This window comes from Neolamprologus brichardi, chromosome 9 (genome assembly GCF_056152115.1).
Source record: "Neolamprologus brichardi isolate AB-2024 chromosome 9, ASM5615211v1, whole genome shotgun sequence".
NCBI classification, from domain to species: Eukaryota; Metazoa; Chordata; class Actinopteri; order Cichliformes; family Cichlidae; genus Neolamprologus; species Neolamprologus brichardi.
In genome coordinates, this window is record NC_142112.1 from 8811212 (window position 1) to 8822500 (window position 11289).

General features: G+C 45.4%; 1 protein-coding gene across 1 annotated transcript in view; it reads left to right on the forward strand.

Annotated features, from left to right (window-relative positions):
- The first annotated feature begins 10022 nt into the window (after window positions 1-10022).
- Window positions 10023-11289, forward strand: part of LOC148101168 (focadhesin-like) — a 2914-nt gene continuing 1647 nt past the window's right edge. The window contains exons 1-4 of the mRNA XM_087845881.1: window positions 10023-10238; window positions 10647-10751; window positions 11030-11131; window positions 11228-11289. The exon at window positions 11228-11289 is cut by the window's right edge and continues 66 nt beyond it. Of these exons, the coding sequence (XP_087702007.1) occupies window positions 10167-10238; window positions 10647-10751; window positions 11030-11131; window positions 11228-11289 (341 nt within the window). The 5' untranslated portion in view covers window positions 10023-10166. The remainder of the gene's footprint in view (window positions 10239-10646; window positions 10752-11029; window positions 11132-11227) is intronic.

The window sequence follows — 11289 nt, forward strand, 5'->3', positions numbered from 1 at the left end:
ATTAAATTACATTACATTAAAGCTTGGAGGAGAGGGCGATTGTGGTGTGGTATTTTACACAGCTTCATGCATCCAGCCCGACTGTACTGCAGCGCACAAAGCACAGTGAACGGGTTTGTGTGGAAGAACTTGACCTCTGTGGGATGAGTTGGAGCGAGGACTCAGCCAGACCTTCTGATCCAACATCAACCTGACCTGCTGAAGCTGTTATAGTTGCAAACTAAATCATATGTATTCAGGATGGAAAGTCAGAGAAGTTCACGTGTGTGAAGGTAGACGAGCGAACACTTTTGGCAATAGTGTATTTTCATAGGTTTCACTAAAGTGACCAGTACACCACCAGCTGTGGTTTCTTCTTTACTGGTTTTGCCCCAGAAGCTAAACCTTCCTGGTAAAGCCTGTATGTTCGGGTCTCCTTGTGAAATGCATCGTGTGTTTCATGGACTGGTTCTTATGCAGCACTGTATGAAGCCTGAATTTCAGCTCAGACACATGAAGTTTGTAGTTTGTGCTGAAATATTTCTGTCAGTGATCACAGAGACAGAACAGTCCAACCAATCATGGCCTCCAAGAACCTGGTTGTGTCGGAGCTCCACCCTCTCCACGTCCCTCAGACAGGGTCGTTGGACTGTTAGTTTCTCTGCACTGTTGCAGGTTAACTCACAATATCAAGTTACCATAGAGGCGGACTGTTGTGATTCAGCTCTATATACACAGCTGCAGTGATGTTTGTTACCAGTAATTGTTTTTGGCCAAATGAGCTTCACATTCTGCTAACAGGCCTCATCTGTGGCAGTCTTTACATGAGAACTAATGCACCATGTTTATTAGACACTCAGCTGACAGCACTGTTGGAAAAGAAGGTGTGGAAAGAGCAGGTGGTATTTTAAGAGGTTTACTCAAACATCAGTGTTCATACAGGCAGGATATGCTGAAAAAATGACCTGGTCTTCAGAACAGCCATCTGATCTCTCTGATCTCTCTGATTCCTCTGATCTCTCTGATCTCTCTGATTTCTCTGATTCCTCTGATTTCTCTGATCTCTCTGATCTCTCCTGTGGTTCGGAGGTAAAGTTTTTTGAACAGCATGTATAACTTTAACTGAGCTTCGTTAGTCTTTCTCAGCCTGCTGCAGTTACAGTTACAGCCGCGTATCTATTACAGTGAACCTGCCGTCAGCTGTATCACGTTAGCATTAGCTTGTGTTGATGCTAAGCTGCTATTAGCAGGTCCTGTTCAGCGCTAAGTTGTGTCCGGACGACTTTACAGTTTAGTTTCCTCCGATCACCAGATATTTGTGGATGGCCTCGTGTGTACGGAAGCTTCGTGGTGAAGCGCTTTGGCCTGTGGGAAATGTAGGAAACATCAGGACGAGCTGCGCACCGCAGTAAACCGCTTTGACAAATCAACGTTATTTTCACTCACTTCATTAATAAAAGTCTTGTCACTTGGAAAACTGCATTTTTCACACATCTCGCCGTTAATGTCACCCAGCTAACGGTGTAGTTTCAAGAAACAATGCAGTGTTCCTGCCACGAACATCACGACGGAAGCCCTGCAGGGTAGATCTGCGCAGCGGCTCTGATGGAAACGCCACAGATAGTAGCTTATTCTCCTTCTTCCGGTTTCTCCTCTTAGTGTCTCCATAGCAACTCATCTGCCTCCTCTCACCTGGTCTCAGGTTCACCCTGAGCTGGCCCTCCTCGTCCATTCCAGTCACTCTCAAAGACAAACTGAACATTTTCCACTACGACACATCCAGCTGGGTTTTAGTTTTAATTTGAAGTCATTGTCACCATCTCCAAAACAGACACCAGAGCAGGTCTAACTCCTGTTGCATCCTTCACTCAGTGACCCTTAACAGCTGTATTCACCCACTCATCATGTAACACCACAGTTCCTCTCCTGGTTTCTCTGACGTGTCCAGTTTCTTGTGGGACACTTCATAAACATGCTGCTCTGTCTTGGGTGGTCGGCTTTGCCATTTCCAGATTGAGCATTGTTATATATCTGGGGGATTATTCTTGATTAATTATTTGAGCTGTCACGTACTACGTGGCCGTATCAGTGTGAGTGCAGCTCATCATGGTGTGTCGCACTAATTTAATAACAGTAGATGTATTTAGCCTGATGTCCTCTTTAGAGACCAACAGAGCAAACGCTGCTGATTTTATTTTTGTATTTTATAGTTTGAAAGTGACACTTGGGACACAATGAGTGTGCGTCCCAATGTATTGTGCTCCTTCAGACACAGATCCACACAGCATGTGTATATAAACCATGGAAGAAGCAGGAGCTTTCATTGTGACACACTGCTTAGCTTCACAGTGTGTGTGACACAGGTGGGTCACTTGGATTGGCAGAGGTGAGGCCTGGTAAAAAGCTACAGCTGTAAACTGTAACAGTGCTCATATAGGGGGCTGCTGGGGTTGTCTCACTTTTGGATGCAGCCTCCAGAGGCCGTTAGTGGAATTGCAGTTTTTGGCACTTCTGCACAGGTTTCAGTTTTCAGCCCTGGAGGTGCCACCTGATATGAGGTGACACTTTTGTCTTTGTCCTCTCACCGTCTGTGAGAGATGAGTATCCACCATGTGAGTCCCTCCCTCTCCACCAGTCGGTCAGACATCTGCCCGTCCTCCAGTCTGGTTCGGCTAAAAGGGAGATTTTCCTTCCCGCTGTGGCCAAGGCCTTGCTCATTGGGGTTGACCGGTTGGTGGGATTTTCTCTGTACTTCGTGGTCTGTGCCTTCAAGTGACTGTTGTTGTGATTTGGTTGATCACAGAGACCTAAAAGACCTGGTGACCTCTAATTTCCTGCTTCTAAATCCAGACAGAGGCTGTTGTGCTCGGCCCTAAAACTCTTAGAAACAGCATCATCGTGGCTCCAGTGAAGCTGTGAGGAGTCTTTGAGCAGAATATATCATTCAGTGTGCACAAACAGCCATGTAGGTAGAGCTGGGCGATATATCGAGTTTTTAAAAAATATCGATATATTTTTATACGAGATATAAGATGTGACAATATCCTTTATATCGATATAGTCTATGTTAGGTTATAACTATACTTGTGGAGCCACAAGTTTGCCTCTCTTTCGTCCACTTTTGTCTTTACGCAACATTACTCGGCCTCGCCCCTCCTTCACTGAACACTAGTGATGGGTCGTTCGCGAACGAAATGGCTCTTAGAGCCGGCTCTTTGACGTGAACGACGCGAGCCGGCTCCTTATCGCGAGCCGTCACGTGGTTGTTTTTTTTTTTCTTTCTCTCAGCCTCTCTCTCGCACTTATTTTCCCGCTTCACTCCGCACGCGAGCCTTGTGCTTTACGCTGGGCAGAGGGGGGAGGGGCGGTAGTTACACTCAGTAGCACAGGAACAGAGAGAGAGAAAGAAAGCCAGGGACAACAACGTCACATTAGAAAGGTATAGTAATCATCCACAACTATTTTCAGTTGCAGATGATAAAGGATTCAGAAAGTTTATTCATGCGGGCCCATATGACAGAGAATATGCATCTTTTTTTTTGTTTTCATATTTTAATTTATATTTAATTGTGTTGTGGTTTGCAGTGTTTTGTGTTGTTTCACTTTAAATTTGTAAAAGGAAAGAGCTGAAAATTTAAATAGTTAAAATTTGAAATGTGAATAGTTGATTTTTGTATTATATGATTTATTTATTACATTTTATGTGGCGTGAATAAATAAAAGTATCTTTACAGCCCCTAGAGACAAAGCACATACAAACTTCAAATCACGTACAAACTCCAAAACACGTAAAAACACATACAAACTCCAAAGCACGTACAAACTTCGAAGCACGTACAAACTCCGAAGCACGTACAAACTCCGAAGCACGTACAAACTCCGAAGCACGTACAGACTCCGAAGCACGTAAAAACGTAAAAACTCCGAAGCACGTAAAAACTCAAAACATGTACAAAAGACAACAGAAGTGCTCCTGGGCGCAGTGTTGAGCTTTTATTACCTAGTGGCTACACAAGCCAGCAAGTACCAACGACCCGATTTGGTGTGTGGTAGTAACAGGTAAATGAACTTTTTTAAAAATTATTTGAATATATATGAGTGCAGTGTATAAATACACAAACAATACACACATGCTTTCAATTGTGTAATTTAAGTGATCTAGTAGCTCTGCTTTGGAAGTTCAGTTCATGCTAGAAATGTGTTTTGGAGTTTGTACGTGCTTTGTCTCTAGGGGCCACGGCATATATTTATATATAAACATATATAAATAAAACCACTTTTTTTTTACGTTAGTAATTTTGTGCATAATTTTATATTATTGTTAATAATAAATTAATTAAAGCAACAAAACAACCTGAAGAGCCGGTTCGGAGCCGAAAGAGCCGGCTCTTTTTAGTGAGCCGAACCGAAAGAGCCGGATCTCTAAAAAGAGCCGGAAATCCCATCACTACTGAACACAACTCCCCCTCCTCCCCCATCGCTTCACCTGCAGGAAGCGACAAGATGGACACGGCAAATCTCCGTTAACGAGTTACTGCGCATCGCCCCGTGCGTGGGGCTGGACGCCGTCAACGTGTTAGCTAGCTAACCACGCTAACGAGCTAACCACGCTAACGCCATGCAGCCCAGAGGCGCTGCACAGCCTAAAATACTTTAATTTTCTAAAAAGTTGACGCCTTATGGATGAATTCAGGTTGTGCTTGATGGCCGCGAACCGATTTTATGTGGTACACAGCGCTCAGCAATCTGTCAAAAAATGTTTTAGTACGTCTTTGGTAAGCTACGGAGCTGCACCGCTTGATGGATTGTCAGAGCATTACGGCTACCGAGGAGCCTCGCGGAGTGATACGTGCTGTGCTTCAACGTAATATTACCGTATTGTGTATAAGGACCATAAATAGCACCTGTTAAGAGACGTGGTTATGAAGAGGATTTCAAACTCAATGCTGTCAGTCACACAGTAGAAGTTGGGAACAGAGCAGCTGTGAAATCTGTCTTTGTTATTATGCTCAGCGTCTTTTAGTTTACATTTTGACTGCACAATTGTGAGCTTTTTGTTATGCACAAAAACAACATTATTTTCTTTTATTTATGGAGCATTATTATTTAATAAATGCTCATAATTTATTTTTGAGTAAATTTTATGTACATCTATGCTCTATGTTAATAAAAGTGCCTGTGTGACATCTGGGGAACAGCTTTGACTAAGAACTCTCTTTTTGTTCTTACTTTATGGCTTTAAAAAAAATATCGAGATATGAATTTTGGGTCATATCGCCCAGCCCTACATGTAGGTCTGTGAACTAAGCTGAGAGTGATTCTAGCTGCATGATTGTGAGTCAGTGTTATCAGACAAGTGCCATAAAAAGCCTCAAAGCCTCCAGTTAACCTGAAACGCTGCAGCACGAGTACCAACAGGAAGTAGAAAGAGAGCATGTTTGTCACATATTAGCTCCTCTTCACTGACTCCCTGTTAAATCCAAGATTTAAAATCCTCCTTCTGACAGACGAGGTCTCGAATAATCAGCCTCTGTCGTCTCTTAAAAAGCTTGTAGTACAAAGTTATACTGACAGAGCACTCCCTCCTCAGACTGCAGCCTTATTTGTTGTTGCTAGGTAGAATAGGAGGCAGTGCCTTCAGCAGTGCCTTCAGCTGTCTCTCAGTGGCCCATCTCCTGTGGACCAGCTCCCAGCTTGGATTCATGAGACTCCCCATTTAGTGTTTGTGTTTTTTCTCTAAAGCTTATTGTTAGAAGTGGATCAGGTGTCTCTGAGCGTATCCCAGTAACACTGCAGTAGGAGGGCTGCTGGGAGACTTCATCATCTATCACCATGTGTTCTCTTTGAAAGCTACGTATTTGTTATATAAGATAACGTAATCAGGCACTGTTAGCATCACTCTTTGAACACTTATTAATAGATATACATGACAACACACTGCCACAGTTCTAAAATAGTTTAGCAAAATGCATTTAGAAACAACAATGTACACGTCATGTAAGTTCATATAAAGTTTAATCCAGAAACTTTACATGAACCTAAAGTGTTGTTTAGTTAGTGGGTGGATGGCTGAAGGGTAATCTTGGTTTCCTTTGTTTGGGACAAACATTTGGGAATGTTTGTTTGAGAGGAAGAATAAACTGTTTGGATCAGTCAGGGGTTCGATGTCACATCCCTGAGCTAAAGTCTGATTTCCCTGATATGTGATCATCTGTAGTTTAACAGGAGAGCTGTCTTTACTTTGATCAAACCTCCTCCTCTTGTTCTAATGGAGATTCTGGATGTTCACAGGTATGATCCAGTGACATGATGGAGAGTTTAAAGACGCGGCTCGAGTTCCCCAGCCCCGTCATACAAGCCCAGGTAAGAGGCGGACTCTGCTCTGTGACTCCTCCCATCCAAATGATACCAATGATCCTTCCCTTGTCTGATTCCACAGGTACGAGTGATTTGTTAATGATAGAGGTAAACTAAGTAGCAGCTCACACAGGCAGAAAATCTCTACCATTAACAGGAATTCAGCAATACTCATAAAAAAGTCTCCTGATAAGACAGAGTAAAGAGTAACGTAACTATTTGATAGAGTAACATGACTGTAAGGTGCACTGATACATGTGTGCAGCTGTTGGAGGATTTTAAAGAGACATGAGGTGAGTTTACAGTGTAACAAGATCCAAGACACAGAGTTACTTTGTATGTTTGTTGGCAACCACGAGGGTTTCTGAGTCACTCACACTCGTGTGTTTAATATGTTTATGTAGAGGAGAGGCAGGTTTTACTGAACACACACAGACTCAGGTCCCTGTAGGCACATTCATCCATTCATCCATTCATTCACTCATTCATTCATTCATTCATTCATTCATTCACTCTGTAGTGTTGGTTTCTCTTCCTCTCTTTGTTATTGTGAATAAATATAAATAAATAAATAAATAAATATACTCATGTGATGACGCACATGACAAATAGCTCGATGACCATCTCCAAGGAGGGAAACGCCCTGTAGGGTTTAAATATGTGGGTCTCTCCACCTTGTATAAGAAGTGAAACATCTTTAAAACTTAATCAAGTCCAGTCGCCTTCTTTTCCAGCTACCAGTGTGTAACATGGAGTCAATGCTTCCAGTGCAGGAACCCGACTGACAGTCTACAAACTGAGTTAGACACATGGAGGTCACAGCTTAGTCTGTGCTGAGGATAAATCCACGATGTCATTGCTCTCCATCAGGGCTCATGTGAAGTAAAGAAAATAGTTTTGAAAGTTCAAACTGGAAACATGAAAATGTTAAAGGTCACTGTTCCACAGTTCAGAGCTGGATGCTCTCTAATCTGGACGCTAACCTAGTTGTGCAGCATAATGTAACTATTTGAAAACATTTGAAGCAATGAAAACGCTCACACTGTTAGTTTTTTCAGTTATTCTGACTCTGATGTCCAACAGACACACTCAAGGGTTGATAAAAGTCATTCGGCGATTGTTGGAGATGCAGGCTGACCAGAGCGATGGACACTTCACCTGTCCGTATTCTATCAGGTAAGTATCTCATGTCTAATATCTAGAGATGTTCAAACATGTTGTCTTGTGTAATCTATCAAGCTACATATAGCTTGTAGCTTACTGCTAGTCCAAAGAAGCAGCATTGGTCCACCACCCACTTGAAGTGCCGTAGGGGTCCGGTGCTCTGTCTGGTGGCAGTCAAAGGCCCTGGTGCTTCAGTCCCAGCTATAAACTGGCTCTTGGAGCATGAGAATCCCAAACTGGTGCATGAGGTTGAAAAATACTGACTACATGTAAAGAGTGAGAGGTGGCAGACAGGGAATGGGTACGTTTGTATCTCCCTGATTTGATGGCAGCATTTAGAAGTTTTCCCTGGTGGACAAGACGGTTGCTTCCCTGTGCCGTCATGTTGGGAACAGGTGCCGATAGTCATTTGTTCACATGTGACTAACAGTTGTTTAGAGTAATTTTTAGAGTTGCTGGGTGAGGTGGGTACCCCATCTAGCAACTCCATAGTCCTGCTGGGGGACTTTAATGTGTTGGTGGCAATCCGTGAACCAGAAGATAGACATTGGAGGTTCACGCGAGCTGACATGGACATGCACACATGTGAATATCTGACACTCAAAGACACTTTGTAGAAATTTCATCCTTTTCAAGGAAGCAACATTGTTTTTGCCTTGTTAACTACCAGGGAAAACACACTTGAGGTTTAATATGTGAGCCCTCGGGCCTCTGTGGCCTGTATTGACCTGTTGGCATCGCTGTTTGTTTTCTGCAGGAGTTGCTGTTGGATGAGCTGATGATGGGCGTGGCCTTGCTCTTGTTGGAAGCCCCTTCAGATCAGCTGACCAGCCTTCTCAGACTTGGTAAAGTGATTATTTTGGACAAAGCTCTGCTGGCTTTAGCTTCCTTTAAGAGACTTTGAAGCAGTGAAAGAATTAGTGGGAACAAAACTAGGTTGTGTGTGCAGGTCATGGTTGGAACCTCACAGAGCTTTGTGTCCTACATGAGATATTCTTTCTCTTAACACAGCACTGAGTTTGGTCCCTGAACAAGCGGAGGCGTTGCCCTGGTTGAGTCCGGTCCTGATTCTCCCCGTGTTGCAGCTCCTGTCCTGCTTGGGTCTCACTGAGCCGCTGTCTGACCAGAACACACACAGCACCAACCACAGGCTGGCTCACAGCCTGCTGCACAGAGTTAGCAGGCCCGCAGATAAACCCCAGCAGGTAACCCAGCAGGTAACAGAGCAGGTAACAGAGCAGGTAGCCCAGCAGGTAGCCTAGCAGGTAACCCAGCAGGTAACCCAGCAGGTAGTCCAGCAGGTAGCCTAGCAGGTAGCCTAGAAGGTAACCCAGCAGGTAACCCAGCAGGTAGTCCAGCAGGTAACCCAGCAGGTAGCCTAGCAGGTAACCCAACAGGTAACCCAGCAGGTAGTCCAGCAGGTAGCCCAACAGGTAGCCTAGCAGGTAGCCTAGCAGGTAACCCAGCAGGTAACCCAACAGGTAGCCTAGCAGGTAGCCCAGCAGGTAGCCTAGCAGGTAGCCCAACAGGTAACCCAGCAGGTAACCCAGCAGGTAGCCTAGCAGGTAACCCAACAGGTAGCCTAGCAGGTAGCCCAACAGGTAACCCAGCAGGTAACCCAGCAGGTAGCCTAGCAGGTAGCCCAACAGGTAGCCCAACAGGTAGCCCAACAGGTAACCCAGCAGGTAGCCCAACAGGTAGCCTAGCAGGTAACCCAGCAGGTAACCCAACAGGTAGCCTAGCAGGTAACCCAACAGGTAGCCTAGCAGGTAGCCCAACAGGTAACCCAGCAGGTAACCCAGCAGGTAGCCTAGCAGGTAGGCCAACAGGTAGCCCAACAGGTAACCCAGCAGGTAGCCTAGCAGGTAGGCCAACAGGTAGCCCAACAGGTAACCCAGCAGGTAGCCCAACAGGTAGCCTAGCAGGTAACCCAGCAGGTAACCCAACAGGTAGCCCAACAGGTAGCCCAACAGGTAACCCAACAGTTAGCCCAACAGGTAGCCTAGCAGGTAACCCAACAGGTAGCCTAGCAGGTAGCCCAACAGGTAACCCAGCAGGTAACCCAGCAGGTAACCCAGCAGGTAGCCCAACAGGTAGCCCAGCAGGTAGCCCAGCAGGTAGCCCAGCAGGTAACCTCAGGCCTGTTACTCACATTCAGTTTTTGGAGTCTTTCTTTGAGGTGTATCCACGTAATTCAAACACTGTTACAATAGTGCAGGTAGCTGTTAGGTGGTGAGTGGACAGAGCATTAGAGCACAGACGACATCCATCCAAAAATACTGTTTCCCTCTCAGTGTCATAGCAACAGGGCTGTCTTTACTGCCTCTTCTTCAGGGTCAGCATCCAGTCTCTGGAGTGTTGTTCCTCTGGGATGCTTTGCTTGATCCTTAAATTACACTTCATTAACATTCATGGTGCATCTGTAGCTTTGCTCTTTGTTCTTTCTCATTTGTTTCTCATGAATCTGTCTCCCTCAGCCTGCCCCATCACTGCCTCTGTCTCTGAGTTCCTGGTATAGTGAGCTCAGCGTGTCTTTGTCAGTACTGCGCAAAGTGGCCAACAATCCAGCAGCAGCGACCGATTGGCTGTTGGCGGTCAGCTCCGCCCTGTCGTCCAGCCAGCGCCTGTCCTCCTCTCTTGTCCTGATTGTGACTTATCTCATCATCATGGGTCAGGAAAACATCTGCCAGCTGGCTTTGAAAGCAAGCCAGGCTGTCGCTGCTGCCGACCCCTGCCAGGTAGATAACCCACACAACTGGTTCTCTTAAATCTGTGGCCTGAATATAAAGTAATGCATGTTGTTCCCTCTGACATGTAGATATGTTGTATGTAAGGCAGCTAGCTCGTGTTTGTCTTTCTAAGAGCAGTAAACACATGTTGATAACCTGGTGTTTTGGCACCAACACATGACTTTGAAATGGTTCAGATCAGCAGGAAGATAAAAGCTGTCACTGCTGTGTGATTGCTGCTAATCTGCTGCCGTATAAAGGGAGAGGTTAGGGAGTGCTCTAAGGGGACAGACTTCCCTCTGGACTTGTGTTGGAGTCACTAGCTGCAGATGAAGTGTGAAGTTTACCCCTCATTGTTTCATTGTACCCCTAATGTTTGGTTGGTGTGTTTGCTGATGTGGGCGTTTCCCTCTGCAGGTCCCGCCCCTCGTGCTGCTTCTTTTGTTCAAACTGACCAAAGAAAAGAGTCCCGTCCTGGCTCACGCTGTTCTCACAAGCCTGCCAAACCTCGGCACTCATAAGGTACGCAGCACGACTAAGAAGAACCTGTACTGACTGTGAGCGTCTGGAGACGGGGCTGGAACATCAGCAGCACCTTTCTACTTCATCTGAGCGCTCACAGTGTGTTTTAGTCCATCATACACACAGATGAGCTTTAATCTGTGGGGTCATCCAGGTCATGTAGTCTGAGGAGCTTTTCTTCATCCAGGAGGCTTCTAGAGTTTAAAAACCAGTGACCCGGGGGTCCCAAAGTTTCTCTTGTAAACTTGGCTCTGATCATATGTGCTGTAATATTCCAGCTTTGCTTCCCGATCGTGCTGCACAGTCTGCACATGCTGGCCGGCTCCCCCAAGCTGAGAGCAGTGGGACTGCGCCTCATGACCGCTCTGTGGAAGAAACAGGTTTGCAATAATAACGCATTACTATAAATGTCATATTCATGTGTTCAAAGCTTCTGTTTGTCTTTGATTGTGTGCTGCTTTGGTCATGTCTGTAAGGACCGGGTCTACCCAGAGCTGCAGCGTCTAATGAGCCAGCAGGACAGCAGGGTGGTGCTGGG